The sequence below is a fragment of the Macaca mulatta genome, chromosome 20 (genome assembly GCF_049350105.2).
Source record: "Macaca mulatta isolate MMU2019108-1 chromosome 20, T2T-MMU8v2.0, whole genome shotgun sequence".
Classification (NCBI taxonomy): domain Eukaryota; kingdom Metazoa; phylum Chordata; class Mammalia; order Primates; family Cercopithecidae; genus Macaca; species Macaca mulatta.
The window spans coordinates 13902383-13918193 of NC_133425.1; the positions used below are offsets into that span (position 1 = coordinate 13902383).

Genomic DNA, 15811 nt, shown 5'->3' on the forward strand with positions numbered 1-15811 from the left:
ACAGCAGCCAGTGTGGCTCCTCTGCCGGGTCGCCACATAGAAAATGCTGGCAGGGGTGGAAGGGCGATCACACACCTAATCAGAAACAACTTTTTAAGTAATGTTCCCAGTTCCCTAATTAGTCATATAAGGTAAATTAGTTCCAACCACTTTTAATCAGCCTCAGCAGAAGGGCGGCATTGTCACTGATTGCCTGGATGCTTTCACCGGGCTCATAATGGATGTGAAGGAGTGCAGGAGCCAGGGGGCTTGGCTGATTGCTCCCGGGTTACTGCTCAGCATTCGGCCCACACACGACCTGCGGAAAATCTGAGCACAGACAGCCCCGGCCCATTCCAGAGGCTGGTGATATTTCAACTACGGCATCACTTTCTTGCACGCATAGAACTCCCCTTTGATGTTTCTCGGTGTTACACTGTAGGGTAAATTGTCTTTAAATCCTGGCATTTCTTGGAGCCTGGAGTAGACACTTAAACATAACAACTCAAGGCTAATGATACAGCTGCAGAAATAAACGTGATTTAACTGAGCCTCTTTAAAAACAAAACCAAACAAAACAACCAGATCCTACTTTAATATGAACAAAAGGGTTTCTGTTCAATGGAAACGTTCTGAGTATCTATGACATGGTAGGCGGTGCAGGAACTTATTGCTTACGTGACAGGGATGGAGGCTGTCGGTTACAAACAAGAGATAGCATCGAAGAAAAGTGCTGGTCAGTGCAAATGGCGCTGAGGCAGATTCCAAACGCAGGCAACCCACTTCAAGCCTAAAGAAATACTTTCCTGACTATACAACAGTATGTATGAGGATGCTCACAGCAGTGCTGTTCAGATTAACTCCCACCTGGAGGAGTTGTAAGATTAGCCAATTATGAAATACCCATCCACGGAACGCAATGCAGTTATTAAAAGCCTCACATGTATGTACGAACATAAGATTTTCTAGACAGATGAAAGGAGAAAAAGTAAATCACACGACAATGTGCACAGTATGCTCACGTTTGTATTTAAGAAAAGCGTGCTGGCCGGGGAGTGGTGGCTCACACATGTAATCCCAGCACTTTGGAAGGCCAAGATAGGCAGATCACCGGAGGTCAGGAGTTCGAGACCAGCCTGGCCAACATGACAAAACTCTGTATCTACTAAAAATAAAAAAATCAGCTGGTGTGGTGGCACACACACCTGTAGTCCCAGCTACTCGGGAGGCTGAGGCAGGAGAATCGCTTGAACCCAGGAGGCAGAGGTTGTAGTGAGCTGAGATCATGCCACTGTACTCCAGCCTGGGCGACAGAGTGAGACTATATCAAGGAAAGGAAAAGAAAGGGAAGGCAGAAGGAAAGGAAAGGGAGAGCAGAAGGAAAGGGAGGGGAGAAGGAAAGGAGAGGGAGGGGAGGGGATGGGAGGAGAGGGGAGGGGATGGGAGGAGAGGGGAGGGGAGGGAAGAGGAGGGCAGAGAAGAGGAAAGGGCCAGCATGCTTACATTCATAAACACTTTTGACCATGGTGACGCCGAGGGAAGCACTTAGGGGTTGGTCAAAGTTTATTTTAACTATAGATTTTAAATTTACAAGGAGAATGTCTCTATGTATTATTGTAGAATTTAAAAATTTAATAAAGTAACAATAAAAAGATCCATATCTACCCTCATTTAAATCCTACAAAACACTAGAATGACAACAACAAAAAACACAAAGAATTTCATATTTCAATATATCTACATGTATCTATATTCCTTATTTCTAAATGAAGCACAGATTTCTGTCTGTTTCATTCACTAACACAGCACAAACATCTAGAACAGTGCCTGGTACAAAGTAGACTCTCAGTACAGATTTGTTAAATAAATGAGTTGACTATTTATTCACGTGTTCCGGAAATCTGTACTGGGTGCCTACCATGTGCTGGCTTCTTGCTAAAGATCATGGGAAACATACCGTGAAGTATCTGAGCAGCATTCACTGAATACCTTCCATGTGCCTTGCACTGGGTACTAAACGAAAGTACACACCAATACAGACACACAGACACACACACACACACCCCCGCTGCCCTTTAGGAACTTGGAACTAAGCTTGGGGGAAGGCGAACTTGCGCAGGTTGGAGCAATGAGATAAAGCCTTTTCCTGGCCAGAGCCTTAATCCTGGCTTTGGTTTTCAAAATTATGCCTCTGAGGCTTTGCTTATCATGGCCTGTCTTGTACCAGAATTATGTTCATGGGTTTGCGTCTGCCCAGCTGGAGGAAAATGAGTATCAACCTTCCTGGATTGTGGAACCACAGAAAGACAAAGGGCTTTATTCTTTGCCTGAAGCCCAGCACACCAAAGCATGCTTTGTTCAAAGGTTTTATTTCCCAATTCTACACATTCATTACAGAATTAGAAACCTCCCAGTGGGGGTCAGGTGTGGTGGCTCACGTCTGTAATCCCAGAACTTTGGGGGGCCAAGGCAGGGGGATCACCCGAGGTCAGGAGTTTGAGACCAGCCTGGCCAACATGGAGAAACCTCGTCTCTACTAAAAATACAAAAATTAGCTGAGCATGGTGGTACACGCCTGTAGTCCCAGCTACTCGGGAGGCTGAGGCAGGAGAATTGCTTGAACCCGGGAGATGGAGGTTGCAGTGAGTTGAGATTGCGCCACTACACTCCAGGCTGGGCGACAGAACAAGACTCTGTCTCAAAAAACAAACAAACAAAAACAAAAAAAAACCTCCCAGTGAGGAAGGAGTCTTGACGGTTATTTGGCCACGGCTACTCTTATCGGGACCTTGGTCTAGCCCTTGACATCTAATTTAAGGTGAAGAGCTACCAAACTAGATGAATTTGAATTAGAAGTTTTCAGGTCTCCTGGGGCGTTTTCCTGATGGAAAAGCCTAAGTCCCTTAATCAGTAATTCTACTTTACCTCCCCATAGCATCTGCCATTCTTAACCACATTCTACTGATTTGCTTCCTCTCCTCTCCAGCCTTTTGCAACCATATCTGCACAAGTCCAGCCCTTCTTTACCTTGAAGTTCTGCCTAAGTGGATTATTCTGCTTTATCTATAGCAAGTATCACTTTTGTGCATGCTCCCTCGCCTCCATTTGTTGGAATCATTTCTAAATCCAATTCCATTTTCATATTGACTCTCTTTGGTCCCAACAGAAATGGTCCCCAAAATTCAAATATGAGATGTCTGAGACCCTTTTAACTTTTGAAAATACAGTTGCTGAGCAATGGATGTGGGAAAGTCAACTTGGGGAACTATATTAAATCAGAAAAGCCTTCTGCTTTTAGTGATGAAAGGCTTCTTCATCTATCAATCCCAAAGTATCAACTTTGCAGATCCATAAGCTCTTATCCCAAACCCCCTAGGCCAGATCTCATTTGAAATTCCACGTTTTTCTAACTTTAGAATGGTAAAACAGGGCATAGAACACAGATTAAATAACGCTTCGAGCTGGGACTCGGGCAGTGCCCTGTAACGAAACCCAGTAATATTTTGTTACCAAAACATATGAATACGCTCACGAAATATTGGGATCGATAAAGACCATAAACAGCCCTTTTGTCACCTGGAAGGCAGTTTTGCCACCAGCTTAGTTTCAAACTTAAGAAAAAACTCATAGTTTTCAGAGCTTTCTGAACTTTGAGATGGCAGGTAAGGGGTTATGTACAAGTGCAAGACCCAAAAGAAAGAAGCCATTGTAGCTCTTCTAAGCGTTCTGCATAAAGACCCTTTTAAAGTACGTATGTGTGGCTGTTTTCCTGAATATCAAAGGGCTATTCTGGAAGTCCTGTAAGAAGAGGTCATCCTGCATTTTCAAAGTGTTGTGTAAAAAGCAAAGCAAATCCTACAAACTTAAAGCATTTCTCTTTAAATGCTGAGTATGTGTAAGTCTAAAGGAATAATGGTTCTCTTCATATACACTATTATCTTCCCCAGTTAAAAGGAATGTTCACAAACCACTTGCATATACACAAGATTACGGTTAGCCCATTAAAAAGTGGACGTGACCCAGCGGGGTGGCTCATGCCTGTTAAGTCCAACACTTTGGGAGGGCGAGGCGAGCAGATCACTTCCGGCCAGGAGTTCAAGACCAGCCTAGCCAACGTGGTGAAACCCCATCTCTACTAAAAATACAAAAATTAGCCGGGCATGGTGAGGCATGAGAATTGCTTGAACCCGGGAGGTGGAGGGTGCAGTGAGGAGCTGAGATCATGACATTGTACCCAGCGTAGGCGACAGAGTGAGGCTCTCCCTCAAAAAATAATAAAAATACATAAATAAACAATAAAAAGTGTCTGTCTCAGCCACCCAAGTGAACAATCTGTGGTTGTTTGGCATCATCATGATTCCTGACTCTGAATTCACTGAATTTACATGCTACCGGTAAACAATCATTTTGTTACACTTATTCACACCTAAGTACTTAACAGTAAAAAATAAGACACACCATTAACATGGTGAGAAAACAATGTGCCCAGGGAAACTAAGCGGCACAGGGCATCATCAGAATACCTGCCTCACCTGTTCAGTAGCAGCGGCAGCAACAGATGACAGCAGGCTTCCAGTCTCCACCTGCAATGCTGCCAAAAGGCTCCTGTGCACTGTATTTTATTTTTTCAGGTGAGAAGAAACATCAGAAGCCACTGAGGGACCAGAAAGTGAGTCCGCCAAGGATGACGAGGCATTCTGCTGGATGGCTTTTTAAAACTGTTCCCTCCAAGCTGGGTGCCGTGACTCAACACTTATAATCCCAGCACTTTGGGAGACCGAGGGGGGCACTCACTTGAGGTCAGGAGTTCAAGACCAGCCTGGCCAACATGACAAAACCTCATCTCTACTAAAATTTAAAAATTAGCCAGGTATGGTGGCAGGCACCTGTAATCCCAGCTACTCAGGAGACTGAGGCAGGAGAATCACTTGAACCCGGGAGGCAGAGGTTGCAGTGAGACGAGATCATGCCACTGCACTCCAGCCTGGATGACAGAGTAAGACTCTGTTTCAAAAAAAAAAAAAAGGTTCCCTCCAGAGTCATCTGCCTTATTAACAAGGGCTTTTGTCTTAGAAGTCTCTTTTATTAACTGACACAATTTCTTGATCTGTTATGAATGTGTGCTGCTCTAGTCCTTCAATAGCTCACCACACATTGCTATGGTTTAAATATCTGTGTCCTCCAAAACTCATGTTGAAATGTAATCTCCAGTGTGGCAGTTGTGAGAGGTGGGGCGTTTAAGAGGTGGCTGGATCATGAGGGCCCTGCCCTCATGAATGGATTAATGTTGCAAAACCTATGAATACGCTTAATCCATTCATGGATTAATGAACAAATGAGTTAGTGGATTAATGGGTTATCATGAGAGTGGGACAGAATGCTTTTTTTTTTTTTTTTTTTGAGAAAGGGTCTTGCTCTGTCACCCAGGCTGGAGTGCAGTGGCATGATTGCGGCTCACTGAAGCTTGGCCTCCCAGGTTCAAGCAATTCTCTCGCCTCAGCCTCCCAAGTAGCTGGGATGACAGGTATGCACCACCATACCTGGCTAATTTTCTATTTTTTGTAAAGATGGGGTTTCACTATGTTGCCCAGGCTAGTCTCGAACTTCTGAGCTCAAGCAATCCACTTGCCTTGGCCTCCCAAAGTGCCGGGATTATAGATGTGAGCCACTGCACCTGGCCTGGTGGCTTTTTAAGAAGAGGAGAGACCCGAGTTAGCACACTCAGTCCCCTCCCCATGTGATGTTCTGTACCACTTTGAGAGTCTGCAGAGAGTCCCCACTAGCAAGAAGGCCCTCAGCTGAGGCAGCCCCTTGACCCTGGACTTCTCAGCCTCCATAACTGAAATAACTAAATTTCCTTTCTTATAAACGACCCAGTTCCAGATATTCCATTATAAGCAACAGAAAACAGACTAAGACACACACCTTCACCATGTCATCTATGGGTACTTTTCCTGCAGCACTGCCATCATCCTCATCATCACTATTACAAGTTGAGTATCTCTTATTCAAAATGCTTGGGACCAAAGGTGTAGAGTTTTCCACTGTGGTGTCATGGCAGTGCTCAAAAAGTTTCACATTTTGAAGCATAGTGGATTTTCAGATTAGGGATGCTCAAACTATAGGTGCTTCTTAACCTCACTGTCCATACGACTCATCTGGGAATCTTGTTAAAATTCTGATTCGGATCCACTAGGTCTGAGTAGGGCAGAGATTCCACATCTCTAACAGCTCCATCTGCTGCTCTGGGCACCACCCTCTGTCTGACCAGCCAGGCTGCAAAACGAAGCACATGGGGTTTGGAAACAGATGAACAAGAGTTCCCGGTTTACAAGCTGAGTGGCCTTGGGAAAAGCAATTCACTGCTCTGAGCCAGTTTCCCCATCAATTAAAATGGAAATAGCAATGACACCTCCTTTGCAAGACTGTAATGAGTAGATGAGAGATAGTAACACAGTTCCTGGCAGATAACAGACCCTGAATTCCAGTCCCTGCCATCTGCAGTAGGCTGAACGATGTCCCTCCAAAGATGTTCGACATCCTAACTCCTGGAACTTACAAGTATGCTACCTTATATGGCAAAAGGGGAATCTGCAGATGGAATTATGTTAAGGATCTTGAGATGGAAACATTATCCTGGGTTATCTGGATGGACCTAATATAATCACCAGGGTCTTTATAAGAGGAAAGCAGGAGAATCAGAGTAACAGAATATGAGAGGGTGGAGCACAGGTCACAGAGGAGAAAAGGTGCAACGCTGCTGCTGACTTTGAAGACAGAAGAAGAGCACAAGCCAAGAAACGCAGTTGGCCTCTAGAAGCTGGAACCCCTACAAGGAACACACTGCTGAGGTTCTTGTTGGTATGACCTCTGGGATGGTAAGATAACTGTTTGATTCCACTAAGTTGGTGGTAATTTGTGATATCAGGAACAGGAAACTAACATACCATCCTTTGGAATAACACTGATAAGGTTTTGCTGTGGCCCCACTCAAGTCTCATCTTGAATTGTAGCTCCCACAATTCCCACACGTTGTGGAAGGGACCTGGTGGGAGGTAACTGAATCACGGGTGGGTCTTTCTCGTGCTGTTCTCATGATTGTGAATAAGTCTCACGAGATCTGATGGTTTTGTAAAGGGGAGTTTCCCTGCACAATTTCTCTTCTCTCTTGTCTGCTGCCATATAAGATGTGCCTCTCAGCCAGGTGTGGTGGCTTACACCTGTAATCACAGCACTTTGGGAGGCTGAGGCAGGTGGATCACGAGGTCAGGAGATCCAGACCATCCTGGCCAACATGGTGAAATCCCATCCCTACTGAAAATACAAAAATTAGCCGGGTGTGGTGGTGTGTGCCTGTAGTCCCAGCTACTTGGGAAGCTGAGGCAGGAGAATCGCTTGACCCCAGGAGGCAGACGTTGCAGTGAGCCAAGATCGCACCACTGCACTCCAGCCTGGGCAACAGAGAGAGACTCCATCTCAAAAAAAACAAAAAACAAAAAACAGATGTGCCTTTTGCCTTCTGCCATGATTGTGAGGCCTCCCCAGCCTCCCCAGCCACGTGGAACTGTGAGGCAATTAAATCTTTTTGTTTATAAATTACTCAGTCTCAAATAGGTCTTTATCAGCAGCATGAAAACAGACTAATAAAGGCTTGCCTCCCTTTACAGAACAGAGGAGTTCCCCGGGCTAAATCATCAACTGAAGCTAAGTCACAGAATAGTTGCCCAAGTGCAGGTCAATACATGAAGAACTCTGCAAGGAGACTTTATATCAAGGGAAGAATTCATCCTGTATTAACTGTTTTTGTGTGGTTATGCCAATTTTTAATAAACAGGGATGGACGTGTGTGTTAGTAACAAACTGTTCTAAAGGCTCAAAGGAATCTCTTGCACCCTAAAGGTTTCATCACGTTCTGATTTGTCAGTTTCACACGTAATTGCTGAAATCTAACAAGGCTCCTGGGGACAAAACCAGTGGGTCGATGCCTCAGCATCAGTAGGACTGACAAGAGTAACCCTAAATTAAGAGTGAGGGATGAAAATCGATGGGTCTCAATATCTGTACAAATCTTCACTTGCTACTTATAATGTGGCTTACCCCATAGAGGAGCTTTATAATAGAAAAAAATACCAAGATAACCCAAAAGATGCCTGCAAAACGAAAATGTGCTTCAAAACTAAATGGACTTTGTGTGAAACAAAGAAGCTTGTATCTCTTAAGGATTTTCCTATGGGCTTGGCACCAAGGACTCCTCTTCCTGTCATATTTTTATGCTTCTCTCCCAAGATTCTAGTTCCATAGAAGGACCAGGTCTCTTGTCTCCAGTATTATATCCATAGCATCTAGCGCTGTAACTGGCACTTAGTTTGCACACAAGACATTTTTGTGGACGATAAATACTGTAATGGATATTTATAAGAAAAAGCATATTATAACTTTCACAAAAAAAAATGAAAGTTCTTTTTCTCTATTTTCTTCTTTTTTTTTTTTTTTTTTTTGAGCTGAAGTCTTGCTCTGTCGCTTAGGCCGGAATGCAGTGGTGCAATCTTGGCTCACTGGATTCTCTGCCTCCTGGGTTCAAGCGATTCTCCTCCCTCAATCTCCCAAGTAGCTGAGATTACAGGCCCATGCCACCATGCTGAGCTAATTTTTGTATTTTTAGTAGGGACAGGGTTTCACCATGTTGGCCAAGCTGGTCTCGAATTCCTGACCTCAAGTGATCTGCCCACCATGGCCTCCCAAAGTGCTGGGATTACAGGTGTGAGCCACCATGCCTGGCCTTTCTCCATTGTCAACTTAAATCCACTTGGCCCAAGATATTTTCTTTTCTTTTTTTTTTTTTTTTTTTTGAGATGGAGTCTCACTCTGCTGCCCAGGCTGGAGTGCAGTGGTACAATCTTGCTCATTGCAACCTCCACCTCCTGGGTTCAAGCGATTCTCCTGCCTCAGCCTCCAGAGTAGCTGGGATCACAGGTGTGCACCACCAGGTCCAGCTAATTTTTGTATTTTAGTAGAGACGGGGGTTTCACCATGTTGGCCAGGCTGGTCTCGAACTCCTGACCTCAGGTGATCCACCCACCTTGGCCTCCCAAAGTGCTGGGATTGCAAGTGTCAGCCATTGCGCCTGGCCAGGGCCAAGATATTATTTATGGTAGAACTAAAAGTATGCTTTCTGATTTTGTTTGCTATTAATACATGCATTTGATAATGAAGAATGTGCTAAGTAGTCAAAGCAAATAATTACTTTTTAGTGTCTAACCCTGCCTATGAGCTAAATGAGAGGGAAGGCACTTATTGCATATTAAAAAATGGTAACTAGTTTTAAAATGCTCTGTTTAATCTCAAACCACAATATTCAAAACAGTTACAGTCCTTTCACTGGTTCAATTAAAACCGCAGAAAACAGTCCAAGTCTTCAGAACAAATTATCAATTCTGCTTGAGTTGCACTGCATGTAAAATTCACGTTCAAAAGTTTGCCAAGTCACATTTACGAAGTCTTGACCAACTGGCAGGGCAGATCATAAAAACCATATCTTTTAATTTATAATGTTTAATGTACATTCAGTACATCTTATTTAAAAAGCAACGTAATTGCATGAAAAGCTTTTATTTGAAATCTGATTTTGAAATATGACTGAACACATTAACAGAATTCAAAACAAGTTGGTAAACATCTACGAGAACATGTTATATAATTCCAGTGAGCCTTATAACACTCCGTTTTTAAAGAGAAGAAACCACTGAACAGAAAAATTTGAAATCTTCTTTTCGTCTTTTTTATTAGAGACAGGGGCTCTCTCTGTTGTCTGGAGGCTGGAGTGCAGTGGTAGGTTCATGGCACTGCAGCCTCAAACTCCTGGACTCAAGTGTTCTTCCCACTTTAGCCTCCTCAGCAGCTGGGACCACAGGCATGCACCACCACACCTGGCTAATTTTTTTTAGACCGAGTTTCGCGCTCTATCGCCCAGGCTGGAGTGCAGTGGCACGATCTTGGCTCACTGCAACCTCTGCCTCCCGAGTTCGAGCGATTCTCGTGCCTTAGCCTCTCGAGTAGCTAGGGTTACAGGCGCCTGCCACCACGCCTGGCTAATTTTTATATTTTTTAGTAGAGACAGGGTTTCACCATGTTGGCCAGACTGATCTTGAACTCCTGACCTCAAGTGATCCACCTGTCTCGGCCTCCCCAAGTGCATAAGCCACCGCGCCCAGCCATTCTCATGTTTTCATTATGGGTTTTGTTCTGGGTAAGTGGGTTGCTAGAAAAAAAGAGCCATGATGGGGAGGAATTGATACACCCAGACCTACTACAGGGTACCTCGGCTTCTAAAGGAGTTAGACATCATCACAGGACTCAGAGGCTTGGTTTACAAGGTACAGCTAGCCCCAGACAGACACCCACAGCCATTGCTGTGTTTTCTGCAAAGGTCTAAGGTCCCCTGCCTCCCTGAGGGACAGGGGCACTCTCTGCTTGCTTATACCTGCTTGCTGGGCTTTATCCTTGCCTAGGAGAAAAGAACATCAGAGTAGGCAAAATAGGAAGAAAGGTCCAGAAGGCATCTGTCATTGTTTCATTTCCAATGTCTCACTTTTTTGGGGGGAGACTGTCCTGTTCTTTAGGGTATATGGTTGCAGTTCCCCCACACTCTGGTGGAAGGGGGCCATGTGAGTCAGAGGTGTATGAGCCTAGGACTTTGTTTTTTGTGTTTTTGAGATGGAGTCTCACTCCTTCACCCAGGCTGAAGTGCAGTGGCAAAATCTTGGTTCACTGCAACCTCCGACTCCTGAGTTCAAGCAATTCTCGTGCCTCAGCCTCCTGAGTAACTGGGACTACAGACATGCACCACCATGCCTGGCTAATTTTTGTATTTTTAGTAGAGATGGGATTTCACCATGATGGCCAGGCTGGTCTCGAACTCCTGAGCTCAAGTGATCCACCTGCCTCAGCCTCCCAAAGTGCTGGGATTACAGGCATGAGTCACTGCACCCAGCCAGCCTGGGACTTTGGATCACCCAGAATAAGGCACTTTCTTTCTGTTGTGGTTTCTGTCAAAAGGATACAAATGCAGAGCTCCTAGGAGCCACTATCTAGAGAGAGCCTGAATGTAATGGAGAGACCAAGTCCTGATAACCAAACTGACCCCCTAGATCCAGCTATACCGGCAACTCAGGTCTGCCTCTGGACTTTACATTTCCATTAGGCAACACGTACCTTTAAAAAAAAAAAGGGATTCCTGTTTTAAGTTGGATTTCTGTCACTTGCAACTAAAAAAGCACCAACAAATAAGGGAGAAATAAAAGTGTAAGAAGAAAGGAAATGAGGAGAGAAGATTGTATTTATGGATATAGTGTCTGGAAGCAGTTCAAGTTTGTCCCTGGAAATGCAGAAAGGTGATGTGTGGGAATCTGTTCCATGTTTCATATTAAGCTCAAATCATCAGAACTGTAGCTGTGCCTAATTACTGTGATTAATCTCGCCAAACTCTCAATGTAAAATGAGTGTGCACTTTCGGATGTTCAAGGATACTGCAACAATCATGAAGTGAAAGAATGGTCCATGACTGAGCAAAGATGCCTTTGAAGCGACATCTTTTTTTTCCCTGCCCAAATGCAGTCATGACTGGCTGAAGGAGGAAAGGTCACAAGCGGCGACCCGAGTCTCACCTGGCATGGCGTGGATGAGGTCGCCGCACAGAACGAAGAATTTGGGCTTGGGGTTCAGCCTGTTGATGGCCTGGACGGCTTGCTCAGTTAGACGGATCTCCTGTTCCCATTCATCACCGCCATTGTCACAGTCCCCAGTGGACCAGGCCTTCATCAGCCCAAACTGTGGGTCTGCGCCCAGGATGAAGTAGAATGGGCCTTTCCATTCGCTTTCCTTTTCTTCAAAAAAAGAGAGAGAGAGAGAGAAGGAGAAATGTTGTAAAATCTGCCATAAAAGCAACCAGGTTACCATGCAAAGTGGATACACTATTTTTCTTAAATTAAGTAGGTCATTTTAATACGCTGCTGTTCAAACATACCATTTTCCTGTCATAGTCTAGAGGATTTTGATTTATACTAATTACGCCTGGGACCTGGTGATACCCAAAGGCCAGGACTGTCCACGTGGGCTTCTGCAGCCACACCACCAAACTGCCTGTTGACAAGCTAGACAGCCAAAAGGAAGCACGGGGCCACAAGAGCACCCAATTGCAGAGGATATTTGTGCTCAATAATCGTCTTTAAATTCGAATAAAACACCCCAAATTGAATGCTGCCAGAAGTATTATATTTAAATTACTAGGTGAAGTGCTTACAAATCTTTTCTGCAAGGCTTCATGGCACCATTTCCACCGTTTCGGGGGATGTGACAGAATTTTAATTATAAAACTTGGCACTCAGAAGCTCTGGCTATCTGGTGGGAGATGTGGTGCCAGAAATGAGATCTTGAAATGAGTAAGTCAATGTGGGAGAAAAAAAAAAAGAAAAAAGAAAAATCGATGCTAACATTTCAAAGGCAGTAGGATGTGGGCATCTGTGAGGTGTGAGGCTGGGGGTGGGGGCTCTTTATGTTCTTGGAAAGGGATCTAGGCCACCTGAAATCATTCTGCTTGCTCTTCCGATTGGCTCTCCTGGGCCAAAGCTTTAGGGGGGTTGGGTTTCTACTCTCATCTGCCAGAACTGCCGCTGGTGCCTGCTTGGGCAGAGCTGGAATGGCCATTAATGGGCACAGAAGTGCTGTGGGTTTCACTTTTTAAAAAATTATTTGGCCACAGAATCCATTCTATAATCAAAATCGTACATGGCAGACCAAAGTTGAAAAAATATGCCAGGCAAAGCCGCTTGCTCTTACAGAAGAGCATCTGGAACTTCCGGTGCCAGAGCCAGATCTGGTGCTGGGCACAGCACAGTCTGAGGACCCCCAATCTACAGCTCCCTCATTTATCCTCTGACGAAACTGAGGCCAGGAGAGGTGACAGAACTTGCTGAATGGCCCGCTAGTGCTTAGTGGTGGGACAGAGCTGCCCCTTCATCTTGAGGCTGTTTTTATTTTTATTTTTTTTCATAATTTAATATATGGCCAGGTATGGTGGTTCACGCCTCTAATCCCAACACTTTAGGAGGCCAACATGGGCGGGTCACCTGAGGTCAAGGGTCCGAGACCAGCCTGGGCAACATGGTGAAACCCCATCTCTACCAAAAATACAAAAATTAGCCAGGCGTGGTGGTGGGCATGGGTAATCCCAGCTATCTGGGAGGCTGAGGCACGAGAATCACTTGACCCGGAAGGCGGAGGTTGCAGTGAGCCGAGATCACGTCACTGCACTCCAGCCTGGGTGACAGAATGACACTCTATCTCAATAATAATAACTATTATTATTATAATTTAATGGACAATGCATGTTAACTGAATAAATGGCATTTCCTTTGGAAGTCATGATGATGCTGCAATTTCTAAAAAACTCCTTGGAATCAGTTCACGTCCATGTGTTTGATTCATTTGTCTATTGGGTAAGTATCATACCGGGAGCCTTTGCTTTGCCAGGACTTGTGAGAGGTGCTGGCAGTATGAGGGTGACCAAGACAGATGAGTCCCCGCTGTCCTCGCACTCAGTGCTCGTGGGGGGAGATGAGCAAGTAAACAGGCAGGGAATAGAATCAGAGAGTATTAATGACGATGCAGATTAAGAGTGAGGCAATGGCTAGTTCAGACACACAGGGCTGGGCTCGGTGACTCACACCTAGGATCCCAGCAGTTTGGGAGGCCAAGGTGGGCAGATCACTTGAGGTAACGAATTCGAGACCAGCCTGACCAACATGGCAAAACCCCATTTCTACTAAAAATATAAAAAATTAGCCAGACGTGGTAGTGCATCCCTGTAGTCTCAGCTACTTTGAAGGTTGAGGTGAGAGGAATGCTTTAACCCGGGAGGCGGAGATTGCAGTGAGCCGGGATCATGCCACTGCACTCCAGCCTGGATGACAGAGAGAGACTCTGTCTCAAAACTAAATAAAAATAAATAAATAAGACAGGAAAGACCTCTCTGAAGTGGTGACATTTAAGCTGAGATCTAAATGGCAAGTAAGGGCCAGTGATAACCTTTTTAAATTCCATGGCCACTTTTCCACCCATCACACTGAGCTTACTATCGCCTTCGAGTGGATTCTGGTTTCAAGCCTCCTTTCCCTTCTTAATTCCTTTTTCACAGTTAAAGAAAAAAAAAGTGAACAAACAAAAATACCTCTGCACTTTACAGAACAAATTGTACATGCACATAAACCCACCAGTCCTCAACTTACAGCACAGTGTTCAATCAAAAGGGGCCAGAACTCAATCTAAACAAAAACTGCATGAAACCCTGGTGTGTGTACCTCATGGAGAAAGACAGCAATATGGCACATCTAACAGGGACTGAGGGAGTCAACTGTCATTCACTGAGCACTGATTGTGATTGAGCACTGATTCACTGTGCCAACTGATTGTGTTGGCAGAAAGACTCTAAGATGCCCCCAAATCCCTGCCTCCTGATATTTACATCCCTGTGCAACACCCTCTGAGTGTGGGCTGCAGCCTGCTTCTAATAAACAGAATACAATGATGGGAGTCCCTTCTGAGAGTGGGCTAAAAGAAGACCATGACTTTCATCTCTTTCTCAGAGCCTTTGCTCTGGAGATTAAAAACTGCCATGTTGTGAATATCCCTATAGAGAGGCCAGTGTGCTGAGGAACAGAGGGAAACCTCTGGCCAACAGCCCAAGAGAAACCAATCCTGCTAACAACCATGTGAGTCAGCTTGGAAGAGGACACTCCTCTGTTGAGCTTTCAAATGAGACCACAGCCCCAACAGATACCTTGATTGAAGCCTTATGAGACTCTTTGGCAGACGAACTCAACTAAGCTGTACCCAGATTCCTCACAAAATCCTGTGACATGATACATATTTGCTTTTTCAGTCCTGAAGTTTCAGGGTAACTTGTTACACAGTAATAGATCCCTATAAACGAGGCATTAGGGATAAGTGGTCAAGAAGTAGACAACGAGATTTCCTGAAGATTGGGATCATTGTGTCATCAAAAAAAAAATGAGATTCTGCTTTGTGTCTTAACATATTAATCATTTATTTTACTTTCATAATAACCTTTTTACACCAATGAATGCTTCTAGCTGTGTTTCTACTTCTGAGGCTGTTTACAGAGCCATTTAAGCTAGATGAATTAATCAGAACCAGATAAGGGAGGTGACCACAGGCACCCCAAGGTAGCAGTGTAAATCAACCTTCTACAACAGAGTTTATAAACAGCTCCCTACAGCAAATGTTTTAACAAATCATTTCCTATGACAAATAGAATTTCAAAAAGTCAATAGTCCTTGGAGCTATTATAATAAATCTTTCATTATTACTTGTTTACTTCCTAAAAACTTAGAATCTCAATTTTTTGATGACAAGGCACAAAATAAATAGATTTGACCTAAAATAAATGACAGCTCACACATCAGTATTCAATCTACCTATCTAATGAGATAATTTGTTTACTCAGGAATCTTCATTTTCCAAAGGAACTGGGTGCTCTTAAGGTTCCTGCTACAGAAGCTGGTGGTCTTTGGTCTCATTTTTTTTTTTTTAATCAAGGCAGAATTAAAGATATTTGGAGTTTACAATGCTTAATTCTAGAAGGAGGAATCTCTTTTAAATGTATACCTCTCCATCCCTTAAAAGGGCAGCTTTTTACATTATGAAACTGAATTGTGTCTTTTTAAATTTACTTTTACAGATGGGGTCTGGCTTTGTCACCCAAGCTAGAGTACAGTGGCATAATCATGGCTCCCTGAAGCCTTGATTTCCCATGCTC

At 44.2% G+C, this 15811-nt stretch overlaps 1 protein-coding gene and 1 long non-coding RNA gene across 11 annotated transcripts in view; both read right to left on the reverse strand.

Moving 5' to 3' along the window:
* Positions 1-15811, reverse strand: part of CPPED1 (calcineurin like phosphoesterase domain containing 1) — a 137079-nt gene that overhangs the window by 102388 nt on the left and 18880 nt on the right. For all 10 annotated transcript variants that reach the window (XR_013412467.1, XR_013412466.1, XR_013412468.1 and 7 more), the window contains one exon: positions 11643-11861. Coding sequence is in view for 6 of the 10 variants with exons in the window: in XM_077987329.1 (XP_077843455.1) it covers positions 11643-11861 (219 nt within the window). In the remaining 4 variants the exon portion in view is untranslated. The remainder of the gene's footprint in view (positions 1-11642; positions 11862-15811) is intronic.
* LOC144338395 (uncharacterized) lies at positions 1835-6255 on the reverse strand. The gene is made up of 2 exons (XR_013412475.1): positions 5654-6255; positions 1835-4746 (listed from the first exon to the last, which is right to left on the reverse strand). It is a non-coding gene; the product is annotated as an uncharacterized LOC144338395 (long non-coding RNA).